The sequence below is a fragment of the Puntigrus tetrazona genome, chromosome 19, assembly GCF_018831695.1.
Source record: "Puntigrus tetrazona isolate hp1 chromosome 19, ASM1883169v1, whole genome shotgun sequence".
Lineage (NCBI taxonomy): Eukaryota > Metazoa > Chordata > Actinopteri > Cypriniformes > Cyprinidae > Puntigrus > Puntigrus tetrazona.
The window spans coordinates 9619966-9639232 of NC_056717.1; the positions used below are offsets into that span (position 1 = coordinate 9619966).

The window sequence follows — 19267 nt, forward strand, 5'->3', positions numbered from 1 at the left end:
TTTAATAAAATAAAAATAAAAATCATACATTATGCCCTGTATAAATTGCATAGGTAAATATAAGGGAGTTTTATTTCACAAATGAAAACGACCCCATATTTTACTAACCGAGTTGAGTTCCAGTTTCTTGGCTGACCTCTGACTCGACGAATGACATAAGCTGCATTTGAAATCCTCTGACATTTTTTATTTTACTTCTCGTTTTTGACTTTTAATCTGTTAACCTTCGTTGGTCTGTCCTCGTTCTTCTATTCTCTTCTGAGCTTACACTACGAATGCGGTTTACGTCATACGTCAACTCAGAGGCTTGCAACTATAAACGTCTGTATTTAGCTTTAAAAGGCATCTTCGACAGATGCTATTAAATAAAAAGTCAATATAGGATTTTTTTTTATATCTGTGTTACCTATTTTCCTCCACTGCCAACAAAGTGACCTCTTGTACCACAGTACTTTCCAAAAGGTGTATTCTCATAAAATTAAAACTATTATTAAAATGTATCATGATTAAATGTATCAAATTATATTATTAACATTTCAGCATCGATGGTCTTGACCATTCTTCCTGAATGAATCAGTGTTTTCGAATGAACCAATTAAATGAATGATTCAATGACTCATTCACAAAGACAACCGCCGCTTTCATTGTGGAATTAATCAGTGTTTTAAAATGAAAAGGCTGAATTATTGCTTCACTGACTCACTCAACGATAGTTTCTTGTTGCCTTCTACTAGTGCAATGATGTAACCCGCAGAAAGAGTTACTGCACAAAAACAAGCTGAATGATACAAACGGTAAAAATACCCAAACTAACTTTTCTGTTTTAAAAACAAAGTGTTAAAGTTATCAGAGTGGGTTCGATTTAGAGTTAACCCTCAATGATCAACTCAACTGACTTCCACTAAAAATGCTCCTGGGCCCAGATGGTTAAAAACAATTCGTATAGGTTTGTTTCTGAGAAATGGTCTAGCATCATTTATTTGCAGATGCCACTTGGCTCACCAATTGCAATGAAATTAGTGTCTAAATTCATTCTGGGAACACTTTATTTCCCTGAGCAAACAAGACACTTAACATCACACCTACCACCAAACAGTGTGCAAGCTCCTTTCACACTTTACCGTGTCTGACTGTGTTTTGATATCCGTCATGTTACTTTCTGAATGCTCTGCAGTACTAGCTCCAACGCTCCTCAGACTACCTGCAGGGCAGGCCGATTTCCTTTGATCAGTATTGTGAAGAGAACTCCAGGAGCCACTGTGACGAACACCGAATGCTGACTCATACATTCCTCAGTTATACCAAATGCAAAATCTCTTCCAATTTGATTTCGTTCGTTGCTGGTTCTGCAGGTAGGGCCTGAATGATCCGATCACTGCTCCTGTTGACTTTCCCCATGGGCCGCCTGAATGATTCATTCACAGCACCTTACTGGTGCCCATCGGTGATTGCCTGGGATGCATTTTAAGTACATCAATATTTGGAGCACTGAATACAGCAAGCTCAGGGTCAGAGCTATCAGAGCGGAACGTTAATTTCACAACCCAGCCTCCTCCGTGTGCCCAGTAATGTCAAAGAATCTCATGTGGGGGAAACCATAAACTTGATATCTAATATCAAGTCTAATATCAACTAGCAAAACACTCTTGTCTAAAAAAAACACAACGATGCCGGGGGCTTCAAAAAGCCATTTAGCTTTGTTGAAAGAACAGTCTGCTTTGATATTGCTGTCAGGAGTGATACTCAAGGCATCTGTTCAAGATGTATCACTTTTAGTATCAGTGTAGACATGCAGCGGTCCCAAAGAGTATTTAGACTTATAAGCGACACACACAGATACATAAGTGCATTTCTTTACCGCAGGAATTTGAAAATCCCAGGGGGTTTATTTTTTATTAACACAGGTTTTTTTTTTGTTTTTTGTTATATGAAGATCAAAACAATTTCAGAAACCTTTTACCAGGCCTTTATTAATATCTGTTAAATGCTCATATATATATATATATATATATATATATATATATATATATATATATATATATATATATATATATATATAATGATCTTAGTTTATTTCCAAGTATTCAGAATACAGTCGTGTCCAAAAAAGATGAACACAATATACAATTTTAGTTAAAATTCAAAACATTGCACTGATCACAACTTATTTTTTATAGTTAATGGGAAGAATTAAAACAGCTGTTAACCTGGGGAGGACTGACAGTAAAGTCTTGGACCACGAATAGCTTTTGTTCATACTATCTCTCCAGAGCAAAGCCTTGATTTATAGTCCATAACAGTATTTGCCCTGAGAGCATACCTCTCTCAGGAGATGGGAAGTGTGAAGCACCTTTCAGTTTGATGCCAACTTGGAGACAGAGATGAGAGTGATCCACTCAAAGCTCTGCAGCAGCTGTTTGAAGCCTCCTGTTAACCCAGAGGGTGAAGGACCTTCAGTCGACACAGGTGAAGGGAATTGTGGGATACGGAGCTTTGGACACTGCTGGACATCAGTGAACACCTGCTGCGAGCTGTGGTCCAGAGACATAAGAGGGTAATCTCGATGAGCAAGTATTGGCACAAGCACTGCAACAGGTCGTCATCTATATAAATAACAAATAACTAACAAACAGAGAGTGTCATGTTCCATAAGCTTGGTTGATTTTGGATGTTTCTTAACAACATGAAAAAAGGGAATATGTTTTATTTATATCACCGCTTCATGGCTGTATATTTGCTTGTGTTAAGCCTTTTTTATAGCATAGCTGCTTCTGGCTGAAAGGATGAGTCACATAAAGAAGTTCTCACTCTCCCATTTTCTAAAAAGCTCCTTTTATCTTTGAACTCAATGAGGCCAATCCACTTCTGACCAACTTTCCTCAGTACTTAAAGATGGTTCACTCAAATATAAAGATTCTGCCATTATTTACCCTCGAGTCGTTTCAAACCCTTTGTGACCTGTGTGTGTGGCAGAAAGTCTAAGCTGTTTTTTGAAATTTAGTATATGAATGGGGACCAGGGGCCGTCCAGTCCAAAATTAAAACCCAAACCCTGCCAAACAGGTCATACTCTGCACTTTAAATGTACTGAAGCCATACGATAGCAGAGGAACAATTAAAATATGCCATTCAGTGAATAGCTTACACTCTGCCAGAACTGTTTAATCTCTTTCATGTGTGCATATTTTTAGGCTGATTCTCACATAAAGCTATCGCATGACTTCAGGAGAATTAGAATATACTGCCTGAGCCATATGGACTACTTAAAGAAATAGATCGCCCTAAAATGAAAGTTTGATGAAAATGTACTCACCCTCAGGCCAAATGTAAATTTAGTTTGTTTCTTCATCTCGACAGATCTGAAGAAATTTAGCATTACATCAACGGATCCTCTGCAGCGAATGGGTGCAGTCAGAACGAGAGTCCACAGTATACAAGGAAAAACTGTTTTAAACAAGTATGTTGGTAGATTTTGAGACGAGAGGACAACACAGGAGGACTTTTTTTATCCTCGGAAGGGTTATTATGGATTATGGTCTCATGGTGTCACACATGTGGACTCCTTTGTTGTCGTTTTTGTCTTGTGCCATGTGTTCGGTATGACCTACTTTTAGTTAATTGTCTTATCGTGTTCAGCTGTGTCTCGTTTATTAAGTATTTACTTTGTGTATTTAAGTGCTGTTGTTTCAGTTCTGTTTGTCCGATCTCGTCGATGTTATACGTGATTTAGTTTATCTGCCCGAGGCATTATTTCTTGATATGATTAAAATCGTTAACTTTATATTCTCGTCGAGTGCTCCTTCTCTCTAAACCACATCGTGACGCATAGTTTGTCCAGAAGCAACATTTTAAGTTAAAAACACTTTAATGACAAATCTGTCATAAGTTTCAAAACGGTCAATACACAGTAAACTGCACACAGCCTGCATAAAGTAGCTGTGATTTGTAATGAGCCGTTGTGTCATTCGTAAAACAAATATAATGTCTTCAGTCATTACACGAGCACCGCCCACATTATTAATTAGACAGGCTGAAAATCGACCTGCTGCTGGTAGAGCTCTAGAGACGAGCTGTAGAAATATAAACTGATATGGTTTTTGGTTTTTTCACAAATATATATTATCTAAGACATCAACACCTAAAATAAAACAGATTTCTACTTCACATGATGCTAATTGATGGACTAGAGATGTTGATTACTTGTGGATTATTGTGATGTTTTTACCTGCAGTTCTCACGGCACCCATGCACTAGTGCTGTAATCCTAAATTTCACTCAATCTGTTCCGATGAAGAAACTAATTCATCTGTATCTTGGATGGCCTCAGGTTGAGTATATTTTCAGCAAATTTATTTTTATTTGCCAAAAGTCCTACGGGTTTGTAGTGACATGAAGGTGAGAAAATTATGGCAGAATTTAAATTTTGGGATGAACTTTAATACATCTCACAATTTCATGGCATTTCTTCATACAGTCTTCGCACAGTGCTTTTCTTACGGTGTCGTTAAGAAGCAATTTTCTCCTGCACCATGACATTTAACGCAATCCTACATTCATTGCATGCAGCTGAAACTAATGTTGATGTTGTGAGTCGATGTAAGTGAATGCGAGATAAAAGAAAAACACGAATACTTATAATTGAAATAAGAAATGCATGTTTATTTGTCTTTAGTTATATTGCTGGTGCAGTTCTCATTAAAGTTTTTTTCTTCTCCTAACGCCAGTGGATCTCCAGAACTGCTTTGTGTAAGGCACTGACATGTAAAAAGCTATCTGAGCTTTTATAATTACAGGCTGACAGCACACAGAGTCTCTACAAAGGTCTAATAATCAGAAGGAGATGATCAGAACCATGGTCTATGCCTCTGAAAAGCAGCACTGCTGAAATGTAATTAAAGTAGCCCAGCTTCTCCAGCAGGAGGTCATGCATACCACTCTCCTCCCTTACTTCACCCGCTGACATGTGAATCTCACGCTGTTACACATCTGTATGGGTCATGGCTTTTAATGAAGCCTGTGAATGTTTTGTCCATTTTTATAAAACATTCTGTGGTTTCTGATTATGCAACGTCCCTCGTTGCATTTACAGAGCAAATGGCCTTTCGCCGTACTATAGTTTACAATCTACTATACAGAATGACAGTTCGTGGTTTTCGGTGGTGGGTGGAGGGAGGCGTGCATAACTACTTTCATGAAATCAACCGAGAATGGGATAGCGAACATTAAACACCTTATATGGGCAATGGCGTACGCTTGTGCCCTTTGCAAAGAGTTTAAAACAGGAACTGTAGAAGTGCAAAATGTCACGTAAAGTTGAAACCAAAATTTTGAGAGTCCTTCTTGTTCCTTTGAAAGATTTTGCAAGACACTGTAATTTAAAAGAGCGACAATAAAAAGGCAAAGCAAGGTTCTTTCTGTGTGGGTGGAGAAGTTAATCTAAGGTTTTGCATTCTCCCTGACATAATAATGGAACGAAACTTTTTTTTTCCCTCATCATTAAAACAATGCACTGACTCACTCCTGCGGTCTTTGTAAATTGCTTGGTTGGAAGGCATTTGCCAGATGCATATGTAAATATACACACGGCGTACATACAAGTAGTTGACATGAGCTTTTTATTTTGAGGGGGATGTTGAGATATCCCGCAGTGTTAAATGCTTTTATGAGCTCGTGTTAATTAGGAAACGACATGGAGCATTTGCATGTTAAAAAATTAATTTGTCACATGACAGCAGGGAGTGGAGGTGTTGAAGCAAGTGAAAACAAACGGTTGGGCAGTCTTGAAGGTATGTCACATTCATCCTTTTTTCTTACAAATGTATAAGCGATATGTAAAATATGCGGCATTTTAATATTTTATTTGTAGTCATTAAGGACAGGTTTTAATCCAAGCAGATGCCTTTGGCTTGGCATGTGACCAAAATATTATACAAACCAGTAACCCTGACCCAGAATTACTGACATAAAAGGTTACATGAGGTCGACTCAAAAACAAAAAGGTAATGCAAAAATACCAAAATATGTTATTTTTTAAAATACCCACAGAACAATATTACTACTGATCAAGTATGTTGATTGTTTTTTTTTGACAGTTGTAGAATTGTTTTGGCCTATAGGCCTGGCAATGAACTTTATCACTTTAAATTTATATCCCCATAGTTTCTCAATAGTTACTTTTTTGAGCCAGGGTTTATTTATATTCTTGTTAACACATCCTATCCTCGTAGTCATATAGGGAGAACAACAGCAAGGCTGCCAATGAGATGGCTGATCTGTGGGATTTGAAGCGAACACAATAGGTGTTATGTGCTGAGAATCTAATCTTGTTGCTCAAGCCAGGATTTTCTCTTCTGTGGCTTTACAGAAGGCTGGGCGTTAACTAATTTTTACACCAAAAAATGCACAGCTTCCTTACCAAATGCGGCCTGTGCGCTCGGATATAATGGTCAATTTTTGGAAAGTGCAGCTAAGCCTCTCACAATGTGGTGTAAGTCTGATTAGAATTAATCTTTCTGGCTATTTTTTTTTTTTTTCCAAAATGCTGATTGGGTATTTGCTGATGGAGCCTGGAAGATAAGCTACTTAGGCCTCTTGCTCCACTGTGTCACATTCAATACATCCAACATGTCCAATTTACTCTTGATAAAGAGCACACTATTTGAATTAAACAGCAATATTTTTGGAAAGTTACTGCTTAACAATAAAACATTTCATGCTACAGCATGTTTCTGCTTCAGCGCTCCCTGTGCTCCTCTTTAAATATTAAAAAAACATCCTTTATTTTTAATTGTATTTGATAAAATGGCATGTTCGGACCGCACGCTGTTTTTGTGCTAATAAAACTACATAATTTCCTTCTCTCTAGTGTTAATAGCATATAAAAATAAAAATCAATTTTACAATGTTTACTCACTAAAATGTGTGTTTTTTTTGTAGGCTTGATTGGTTACACATAAAGCAATTAAGTTACATCAACATAATTTCAGAATTTATTTTCTTTGTTGCTTTAAATGCCCTCTCGGTCCCATTAGAGAGACTCCTTCATCAAATACAACTCTTTTACTATGTTTAATTTAACTTACATATGATATTAAGCTTGCTATTACTGTAATGATTCACTGTTAACATAAAAACCAGTCAATGTCGTGAGTGAAAACAGGCTCAACAAGTAGCTCCTCTGTTTAGCGTTACCATCTCAATGATGTACAGACCGCAAGATTTCCAGCAGGTCTATTAACAGATGTGATGGCTGATGAATGACTGAGCAGGAATGAACATGACATTTGGAGAGAGCGGTAGTAAAATGATGAGTGTGACTCAAACGTCATCTGTCTGAGCAGTTTCGTAATTATGACTTCCTTCGGGGGGGGGTAATGATATAACCCAGCCAACAGAGCTCTGACAAACCCGTGATCTCATGAGGGAGAGCAAGCTTGCATTCAGAACACCACAGCGCGATTATTAAAAGATTAGCTCTCGCTCAGATTTGTTGCAACATTCCCCGTGTTATTTGTCACTTGCAGCAGACAAAAGCCTTTTGAAATGTTAAGGAAGCTGGTTCAAACCTGAAACATATTCTGTACAAAGCAGAAAAGGATAAAAATCCTGAGGAAACGCCACAAGGACAGAAAAAAAAGTGTGTATGTATATATATATAGGTCTACTGAACTAAGAGTTTTGTCTCTACAAAACTTTTTTTCATTATAAGCCTGAAAACTTTTCCAGAATTTGCTAGCTGAAGCATTCAAAGTGGATAGGTGTTTCTATGGGGTTGTAATAGGCACAGGACTGTGTTTACATTGTATTAAGCTGAATCCCAACAATACCAGGCTTTATAGGAGTATAAATGGGACACTTTTTTCACTTTCATTCACATCCAAGAAAACACTTGAGACCACATTGCATTAGTGTAAACACTCATGTGGTTGAATGCATTTTGAACGCACTGAACTACCGCCTCTTCCCTGACAAAAAAAAAAAAAAAAAACGCACAATGCTTTCACTTTGACGGATTTGTACTGACATAAAGGAACTACTTCAGTGTGTCTGAAGCACAGCTGAAGTTCAAATAAAACAGGCATTTCAGGTAGCACTTTATTTTACGGTGTCCTTGTTACGCATGTTACATGTACAGGCTACTTAGGCTAATAACAATCAATTATTAATTACATACAAGTAACCCTAAACCCAACCTTCATCCTAACCCTAACCGTAGTAAGTACACATAATTAATTAATATTACTCAGTACTTAAATGTATAATTACACTGTAACAACGACACCTTAAAATAAAGTGTAACCCACTAAAGTAGCTACCGCTCTTGTGGTAATGTGCAGGTATGTTTGGGAAAACGGGCGCTTGTATGTATAACCTTGTAAGTCATCATTCTGATTATCTACATTAATATTGACAGGAGATCCTATGATTTCCCTTAGATGCCCTTTTACAGGGTAAAGCGTGAACGGGAGAATGTTTTGAGCTCTGATGTAGCTTACAGACTGAACCAGATGCTTGCACTTAGCATGGAGAACCATCAAACCATCTGTTCAACAGGCCTGACAACAAGCTTTTGCTGAAATACTGGCCTCTGGTGGTTAATAATCGCCACGTATAATGAAAAGCACAGGATTTTTGTGCATTTAGCTTGAATTGCTTAACATGCTTGAATTATTCTGTGAATTCCAATGATTTTTCCTTCCTTTATCCAATTTAATTATGTTCTTGTTTTCCAGGAATAAATGTTTTTCTTTGGAAAAAGTGTTGCGGTACCAAACTTGTCCACACGGGTGTGACATAACACTAATAATCAAATATGAATAGTTCTAATAAATATTTGCCTTTTATTTTTGTTTTATTATAACGCGTATGTGGTTTGGTTAACTGAATAAGACAAAATATAATACAGCCTATAATATTAGATTAAAAAAAGGCCAACTTATATGACCATTTGAAATGTTGATAAAACTAAAAACTGAAATAAAGATAAAGAAAACTTACACAAATGACAAAAGCATAACAATTACTAAAACATAAACTGAAATTAAATGCATTAATGAAAATATAAATATAGAAGCTATTTCAAAAAAGTATCTAACAGTATACAAATACTATTAAAAATGGCATGAACTAAAAAAATATGCTTAAAACAGACTTGTATTAGACAAATAACATTCTTCAACTGATAGTCTCCCGAGCTCTTTCCTTGACCTCATATCACTGTACTTTTGAAATGAGTGTTTTAAGGTTGTTTTAGATGGAACATCTTCAAAATTACTCACCATGAACATTGTTTGGACTATATTTTGATCGCGTGAACCTTTGCTTATTATTTATGCGTGGGAACGTAGACTCTGCCGTATAACTAACAGCAAGCGTTATTTAATATCTGCGTTTAAACGGTACTGTCAAAAGATTAAATGCTCTACAGTAATATGCCGTGCTTCATAATGGCTCCTGGAGTGCTCTTGCTCTTGCAGATCTTGAAATCAAGCCTTTAGAGGCTTAAGTTCATGGCTGATGGCATTACCTTCACTTGAAGCAGATTAATAGTCGATGCAGTTGACATGTTGTGACGCAAGTTGCTTACAAAGTCACTTTACACCCCTTTATCTATCATCACGTCTAAAGCTTGACTGCGTATCACAACTAAGCTGCTAACAGGCCCTTAAATATGACCTTATCCCATCACATCATCTTTTGATTTGGTGACAACTTCATACACTTGCTAGTGACTCATAATGTCACTCAGAGAGACTAGTGTCAAGATAATATGGGTAGTGAAAGCACAGTGGCGCTTTTTAGCAGAGCGTCACCCAAGGCCGGCTCCGACATGTTTGGCAATCGCATCCGTGGCGTGCGACGCTCCCTGGCAGACGCCCAACAAAAGAGACGCTCCAGCTACTCTGTTGATACCCAATCAGCCGCTTACGCAAGCCTGTGTGAGGTCATAACAGAGGGCGGAGCTACCTGACTCTCAGGTCAAAATTCACATTAAGCTTTCTCTTTCAGTCTGCCCTGAATTTAGCACAAGAGGACATTTTACTGCTGCCAGTGGTTAAGTTCCCTTGCGAAAAAGAAGTAGACTTCAGAAACAATAGGCTTTAATCAAGCGCAAATTAAATACAATGTGTTCATAATCTTAATTGCAATGAAATAAAGTTGCAGTTTAAGTTTATATTAAATGCGGTTAGCTGAACTGGGCTTTTTTGAATCATGTACTTAAATCAATTTTAATAAATCACATTTTATTACACTTTTAATAAGCAAGTGTAATTTTGTGCATTTAAAATGTACTTTTATTTTATATCGAATAACCCCGAGTTAAAATTGTAATCTTTATTGGGACTTTATTAGTTACTTTTTAGTCAGGACAAAAAAATGTGTTTTTAAGAGCTCTACGCAAGGCTGTGTAAAAACGGTAATGAAGTTATAGTCTCTTTTTTAATACATTTTAGTGGTTATTTCGTCATTTTACATACAAAGCTGGGTAGATTACATACAAATTTTCGTCCATTACAGATTCCAAATTGCATGAAAAAAGTGCAATAGTAACATAATTTCATTTTCAAGTAATAGGCTATAATCAAACTACTTTTAGATTACTTTTGAACTAACTCGTTTATCACATTGATTTAAATATGATAATCATACTGTCTAGGTAATAATGCTGCTGTTTTTGAAGCAGATGAAGTTTGCAATAGACATGAAAACTGTTGTGAGACACTCACTATGTCTTCCTCTCTCTTTAATAACTTTATTATTAACTGCATTAGGCTCAAGCGTCCATTGTTAGGTCTAAAATGACGTTGTAGAATTAGCAACGGAGGTATTAGATGAGATGCATAACAAAGCAGTAAAATTTAAATGTCTTTAAATACAACATCTGAGCAATATTTGAGCCGTGGCAACTAGAATAAACGACTCCAGGTTGTTTAATTATTAGAAAATAAAGCACGCTCGCGGCCGCATGACCACCTCAAGCGTGCAATATTTTTAATAACTGATAATTCAACCTCCGTCATCAGTTATTTCTCACATATTCATATTATATTACAGTATCTGCAAGTTACACTTAAAAGGGATAAAATAGTTATATATATATATATATATATATATATATATATATATATATATATATATATATATATATATATATATATATATAAACATCCTGCAACCGGGAGAATTTTGTTAGTGATTTTACGTAAAAAGAAATTTGCAATGCGCTGTGCTATGCTAGAAAGACGTACAGTATTTCACAGAACGCACCACAGAGGTAAATAAGAAAGAGTAATCTTTATTCAGTTTTGTTCACACACTTAAGATGTACATATTTACAAATGCTCATTTGTACAATGAATTTCAACCGTTAAACCCTTGTGGTCAAGCCTTGAGGTTTGTGTCACAAATACATAATTCACAGTGCAATATGAACTCTGTGCACTCGTGTCAGCTTTCCCCATGTGTTGCATGCATGAGACAGGCATTTTGCATACCCTCCGGCCTTCGCTCATAAAGAGCCTTTCGAAAACCATAAACGTCGCGTATCACCATTATGCACGGATTCAGAGGTAACATACAACCCCCAACGCAAGGGCAAGCGGAAAACAGACCTGTATAGGACGCTCTACCCTTACGGTAGTGCTGCCGTAGTACTGTTCTCCTCTCTTTAAAGTGAAAGTAAAGCTACACAGATATATGTAGTCACACTGAGCGCACTAATCTGGGTTCATAGCCCTTTCCTCTTCGATACACCAACGCCCAGCTGTTGAGTCATATTATATCTTACCCGCAGTATGAACTGGCCTGCCATACTGAAGCCTCGCGCTTTTACGAGGTTGCTTGGATTCAAGTAAGGAAACTGTGACTAGAAAAACTAGAGAGATCAGGATACAGCAGAAAAAAAATGAACACTTTGTATCAGTCTGTAAGAAGCTCATCCTGAACATTTAAGAATCTGTTTGTAACGGTGATCCCTTGGTTGTCACAGAGTCTTAAAGGTCAATGAGTGACATTTGACCTTTGAATGGCTCTTATGTACAGTTTGGCAATTCTGAGAGGCTTAAGTCCGAACAGCACACAGTGTGTGTGGTTTAAAATAGCTTATAGCATGTAAGACCAAGTGCCACTTAAACAATTAAGTGAAGAATTCAATTACCAATTTCATTTATAAAAACAAAACAAATATAGACTTAATTACTGGTATTTTTTTAATTATAAATGTAGGAAACCAAATATTACTTTTAATTATTAACATAAATAATTCAACTTTAATACTTTAAGACATTTGCCAATTGTTTTGCTTATTCTTTTGAAAATATAATTGGATAGTTCATAATAGGTAGCTTTTGGCATAATTTTAGGATGCACACCCCTTGATGCGCAACGGTGGCCGATGTGTAAAAAATAAAAGAATAAAGAAAAGCAATTAGCTGTTGCTTTAAACGCTTTAGACGAAACAACTTTGCATTTAAAAACTATTTATAAATGAGTTGTCTATTGCTATATTTAAAGTGTTTAACATAGCTCTAAGTGAATGAAAACATCCTGCAAAGTTTTAAAATTGCATATAAAGATATTGTCTCTCAAAAGACAGTCTTTATTCTTCAAGTCAAGCTGTTTCATTTGTAATAATTATTATTATTTTTTATCAAATGAACTGATAATTGTTTCTTCGCTGTATTTTTTAGGCTGCACTTCAAGTCCTCCATACGTATGTACGTATGTGTCAAGATTCTTCTGGCTTTCATTCCCCTCCCATTAAAAGACATGCGCCTGGTGAGTCAACTTACATCGTTTTTTTCTTGTGGACAACCACAGGTCTGGCTCTTAGGCCGAGGTTAGTTCTCACATTCTCTAATTCTCACGTGACCCATAATGCCCGGCCCCGTTCACTTCATACAGCACAAGAACGGTTCGCCAGCAAACGACTTCAAAATGCACCGGCTGTTGTGCACACCGTCCTTAAACCTGACACAGACGTTACAGTACTTTGAGTGAGTATTCACCGAGTGTATACTTCTGAATCTATTACAAAATCCATATAAGAAACCAAATGATAAAAAAACGAAACACCAAGGTAACCAACGGTTTTGGTCCGTATTCAAGCTATATCGGTTTCCTCAGGAGAAAAGATCCTCATCCTGCTCCATTTCTATCTGGGGCACTGTCTGTTCTCTGAGGTTGGCTTGCTGTTCTGCGCTTGCCGGGTCCTGCGTGTTGCCATCGAACCACGGGTGAATGAGGACCTCGGCTGCGGTCAGTCTCTCGCCGGGGTCCTTTCTGAGCAGACTGCGGAGTAGGCAGCGCGCCCTTAAAGACAGCCCGTCGGGGAGGCAGTACGTGCCCCGGCGAATCTTGGAGAACAGAGTTGCGGGGTCCGGGTCGTGGAAAGGGTAGCGGCCCACGAGCATGGTGTACAGCATGACGCCGAGGCTCCACGCGTCCGCATGCTTGCCCGAGTAACACCCTCCGCCGTTCAGGATCTCGGGACTCACGTATGCAGGGCAGCCGTGCGTGTCGTACATCGAGTCGTCCTCTCCGCACAGGATATGGCAGTCCTCCAGACCCTCTAATTTCAGTTGGGTCCTGAAACAAACACATAATGTTTACCACTGCTATTTAGTACAGTTATAGTATTGTGGCTATTAGGGAAATCATTCATGCTCATTTAGAATCAGCTACATTTTATAAATGATCGGGTCGTATTTTACATTTTATTGCAGAATTTTTTATTTCCATCAATTTTACATTTCATAATGCTTTTGGGGAAAGAATCTGTTTATTTATTCAAAAATGCAGTAAAATTTGAAAAATTCTATCCAATTTTCACATCAATGGTGGGCAGTGATTCATTGTGATAAATTACATCCAAATAAATATTTTTGTGTACGTATTATATATATATATATATATATATATATATATATATATATATATATATATATATATATATATATATATATATATATGTGTGTGTGTGTACTGTGTACATTTATTAAATATACATGTGCATATATTTAAGAAAAAAAATAAGCAAAACATACATACATAAATTATACATGTAAATAAATATTTTTAAAATATATGCTGTAAGTCTGTGTCTTTATATATACATAATAAATATACACAGCACACACATATATTATATTCATCACAAATAATCATTGCCCTGCACTCTTTAAAATATTTATTCCTGTAATGGAAAAAATGAATTTTCAGCATCATTACTTCGGTCTTCAGTATCACAAAATCCTGCATAAATCATTATTTTTGCTGCTCAAGAATTTTAGTTTTTGTTATTATCAGTGCTGTTATCATCAAATAGTTGTTCTACATAATATTTTTGAGGAAAGCTTTTTTCTTTGAAAGTTAAAATGAACAGTATGTTTTTTTGAACAGTATATTTGAACAGTAGAGTATTTTAAGGCTGTAAAATTTAATGCACGAATTTATGAATTAATATAAAGATACTGATGCAACGATTACTTTACATTCACTAAATATGATACAAAATTGTATTTAATTATGCTTACTAAAGACATTTTTTCCTCCAAATATATATATATATATATATATATATACTGCTTTAGAGCAATGAGAATTTATTTGTTATCATTTATTATTTAATATTTATTGACAATATTAAGCTGGTTGCTTTTTTTTTTTTTTTTTTTTTTTTTTTTTTGGCAAAAAAGATATTATTTGTCCATGGTATCAACAAACTTGGCAACCCTTGTTATGCATTTCCTTAGCTGCTATTGGAGAGCAAGTTCAAGTTCACGTTAATCTTGTGTTACACTTTTAACAAACCGGAAAGCAAAATCAAATGAGCCAGTATAAGACGTGGTGGTGGGCGGGTGATATAAGTGACAGGTGATCTGGCTCTGTGGAAATCTGCACAGCCTTCTTCAGAACTCTGTGGGCTCGCCGATGATGGATTTAGTATCTTCCTCTTCCCCTACTACACAAAGTGATGCATTAAAGCCTTCCTTTGTTGTACGCCGAGCAGAAACAACTCTCCTTCACTTTTTTGCGGCTCACGCGAACGACCGTAAATCACGGCCGCTCGAAAAAGTTCTGACCCTCAACCGGCGCTACCACAAAAACCAGAGCGCAGATCCCCGTCTAATTAAGGCCTTCGTTTAAACAAAAGCATGCACGAGAGTTTCCACGACGCAGGCACGCTAAATAAACACACTTCCTCTCGTTCCGAACCGCTGCGTAATGTATTCCTGTAAAGTCTGAGCTAAGTTTAGCTCGATTTCCAATAGAAAACAAATCCCCTACTACTCTAGGAGCATCCCCGTGGACTCTAACGGTAGACTCGATGACCGATGAGTCTGTGGTATCCCTTTCAGTAAAACATGAGCCGCCCTGCGTGCTATTGTGTTTCATCACTGGCTATCAGCCTCGGTTTGGGGGGGTTTGCAGATGACACAACAGCATTCTGCCAGAGAGGTGGAGAGAATGAGTCATAGTCCTCAGTGTGTGTGTGTGTGTGTGTGTGTGTGTGTGACAGACAGAGAGACTGAGGACAAATGAGTGCACTGCGCTGTGCTGCAGGTCCACTGTGTTCTTCCTGCACCTGTGCCGTACGCTTACGGCATCTGGCAGAGCCTTATTACCCACGAACAGCGCTGTTACATCAGTGACGCATGAACGGCCCCTGCCCAGCCAGCCTGTTTGTGTGCGTGTTTCACAATCTAACTACAGACGCATTCCAGGTCAATGAGCGCCTTTGTGTACGCGATGGCGCACACGCACCGTATCTCAGCGTTATCACAGTTTCGGCCTTTTTGTTGCTTATCCGTCACTCATCGTAGAGCTATTCCAGCTATTGAAATCGCATGCAGCGCTTGCATAACCCGTCACCGCGCCGCTCGCTGCCCGAACGAAGCAAAAGGAAACACTTCTTTGCGCTTTTCGCCTGACCAAATGTCAGCGTGCCCTGGTCACGTCTGCGCTAGACGGACGCGTCTGCCAGGCCCCGGCCGCCAATCTGTAAGTGTCGCAATGGCCACAGTCGGCTCGCCTCTCCGAGTGTCGAGTGTGTCGGTATGATCCTGAATGGTGAGTTTCCCCTCTGTGTGCACTGCTATGACTCATCTCGCTGCACCCGTTGGCTGCTATGAGAGAAGGGTGACTACGTCCTCTTACACGTTCTTGTCTGCTTACATTCAGTCAGATGAAAACCCATGCCCAAAGGTCGGGCTTAAAATGTTGGCCTAGAAATGGCAAACTGTACTTATTGAAGGATGCGAAAAACAACATGTTTGCTAAATCGGCTAATTGGTGCGTTGCCTGAAAGACTAATTGGTTTTAAGGAAGCCCGGTGTAATTAGGCGAGTTTTGAGTTTAGCTGACACTAAACAGATGCTTTTTAAAGAGATTTTTTTTTTTTTGTATTCAAGAACATTTGGAAATTATGTAATGGAACGCAGTGGAGGAATCCTGAGCCATGTGTATAAACTGGATTAATTTGGCGCACGATTATTTTGAAAGCATAACTTTTGACACCGGATGTTAACGTCTAGCAGCTAAACACAGAACGCTAATTAAAACATCTACGTGAAAATATCAAATGTAACGTTTTGTATTTATGTTTTCATTTTTTTATGAGTAATATTTGATCTGAAATGCAGAAATGAATATTTAAAAAATATGTAAATGCATAAAATATGTATACATAACGTATTATATGTTTTATTATTAAAATTTTAAAATCTAAATAGTACGTTATATTTAAAACGCATGTTAAAATATCTAAAAGTAAATTCATCTGAAAGTTGAAAATATAACAAAAATGAATTATTATAACAACTATATATATATATATATATATATATATATATATATATATATATATATATATATATATATATATATATATATATATGAAAAGTTAATTTTCAAAACCTTATACCTCCATTGTGTTAATTTGATTAGGTAAAAAATAACAACAACAAAAACAGCTTACTAACACAATGAAACTCAATAAAACCATGATAACTTAAAAAACACGATCAGCATGTTCTAATATGTTCTGGTTATTGAGGATTGTGGATATAAAATATAAATTCAGTCAATTGCATTTTTAATATATAATTCACTTCCGTAATTCAGTGGACTCTCGTTTTCTACAGAAAAATCTGGACACGAGATCAGAGGTTGGATTACCAGTTGTTCCTCTTACAGAGAAACAAGAGTACATTAGTGTTAATAGGTTTGTTCCATTGAATCTTTAGGGAAGCGGCGCAAATCACCTGCGATGTGACACATTGCTGTGAGGAAGCGAAAACTGAATGAAACTAGAAGCGACCCAGTACAAGGCTGCTGACGTCACAGCTCTGATGCACGAGGTACAGTACTGCACCTGGCGTGCCCAAAAAAAACACTCCTGCTTTCACACCCTCGCGCAGACCCCACCGACTGCATCTCTCACCTTTTCTCGTCTGAGAACACAAACTTGCGGAGCTTGAGGTCTCCCAAAACGACGCCAGCCTGGTGACAGTGGTTCACTGCAGACACCACTTGGTAGAAAAGCTTGGAAGCCAGGTCTTCGGGAAGCCTCTTGCTGCTCTTTACGAAGGTGTGCATGTCGCCAAAATCCTTCTCTTGGAACACATACGCCTTGCACTCCCCAAGAACTATGTCTTTGATCAGTGCAATGTTCTTATGACTTGACAGCATGCTGTAGGCTCTTATTTTCTCCTGGTAATGGCCCATATCAAACACCTGCAGACGGCAAAACAAAAAAAAAAAAAGGGTTCGGTATAGTATTATAAGTCAACTACAGCTCTGACCCGATAAAGTCAGTTCACTGGAGGTGAGTGGAGGTGATGCTCCAAGATTAAAGCACAACCGTACTATGAGAAATTCTCTTTTGTCTTTTGAAGTGAAAGTCGTACGCAGCCTTCCGGTGTGTCAAGTCAGCCTCGTATTTCTCACACAGTTGCAGAGGCTTTTGCAAATACTTGATACCTATCCACGAGAATGTCACATTTGATTTTACGGATAGCCTATAAATAAGATGGCATCCGTGTAATCCGCACACAGATTTTGATATCCTTTCCCAACTGAAAGTGCATGGTTATTTTTACATTTTTTTAATGTAAAAAATACAACCTTAAGAGACCCGGCGATTCTTTTTTGCATTTTCTTCATGTAGATATGCTTTGTTAAGGTGTCCTGCAGTATTTTTGCTTTTTTATCAGCACGTTATCATATGTAATACAGGCTAATAATACTATTGTTGTATATTTATAAATCATTATTAATTATTATTATTATGTATTTTTAACTTAATACTATAATATATTGTGGTGGCTCTCGGAAGCATGAAACGTGTGGATCGTACTTATGTAGGTCATGCACATTATAGTATATGCAGCGTTTTACCTTGCAGAGCAGTTCCTCTCCCGTGTCCATGTCCAAAGCGCTGTGCACCCCCGGTCGGTCGGTCAGGGGCACGAGCAGGAACTGGCCGATTCGAGCGGGACCCTGGTGGGCTGAAGTGAGGCTCAGAGGCGCTCCGGTTAACGGGGATCCCGGTGAGGAGCCCAGGAGACCCGCATCAGCCGAGGACTCGCTGAGCCGCGGGCATCTGGTCACAGGCTCGTCTGTGTCAAAGCGCTTGTGTCCGTGTCTTCCCGGTACCGGATTCTGAAGCCACTGCACGCTCATTCTTACAAACTGCAGTAGTTGAAACTGATATAATCGGGCCGATTTCAAGCAAGCATATTCCAGGAAAGGGTCTGTGCACCGCGCTGCAAAAAGGAAAAAAAAAAAGATCCTACTTACTCGTCAATGAATATGAAACGAAAGTGTGTATAAAAGGTTTGCAGTTTCGCTTATCCATTGTTTTTCAGTTTTTTTTGCATTAGTTAGTCCGTTTGAGCTTTGTGGACAACATTGAAGTCCAGGAGATACTGTGCGAGGCGGCTGTGTGGTGTAAAATATTCCCGGTGTAGATCTGAGCCCGAGAGAAGGGCTGTCTGACTCACTGAACTACTGATGCTGTTTTCTGAGCTCCGCTTTCAGCTGATGTCCGAATCGAGCGAGTCGGTTCCTTTTAGCGATTCGGTTGAATCGGTTCGGAGTTTATTCATTCCGTTCAGTGGAAGAACCTTGGCAGTGAAACTGAGAGGTGTTTGAATCTACGAGCAAAACGATCGATAGAGCCGAAACCAAACGGAGCGACGATTAGCTTAACAAAAACGCGTTTTACTTCGCGCGCGACGTAACATCGCAAGTTGTAAGTACTTTAG

The 19267-nt window shown here is 38.0% G+C and overlaps 1 protein-coding gene across 1 annotated transcript; it reads right to left on the reverse strand.

Moving 5' to 3' along the window:
* Positions 1 to 11275: 11275 nt before the first annotated feature.
* trib1 (tribbles pseudokinase 1) lies at positions 11276 to 19017 on the reverse strand. The gene is made up of 3 exons (XM_043217982.1): positions 18399 to 19017; positions 17443 to 17735; positions 11276 to 13586 (listed from the first exon to the last, which is right to left on the reverse strand). Exons 1-3 carry the CDS (start codon positions 18681 to 18683, stop codon positions 13121 to 13123), a joined length of 1044 nt encoding a protein of 347 aa, XP_043073917.1. The 5' UTR covers positions 18684 to 19017; the 3' UTR covers positions 11276 to 13120.
* Positions 19018 to 19267: the final 250 nt, after the last annotated feature.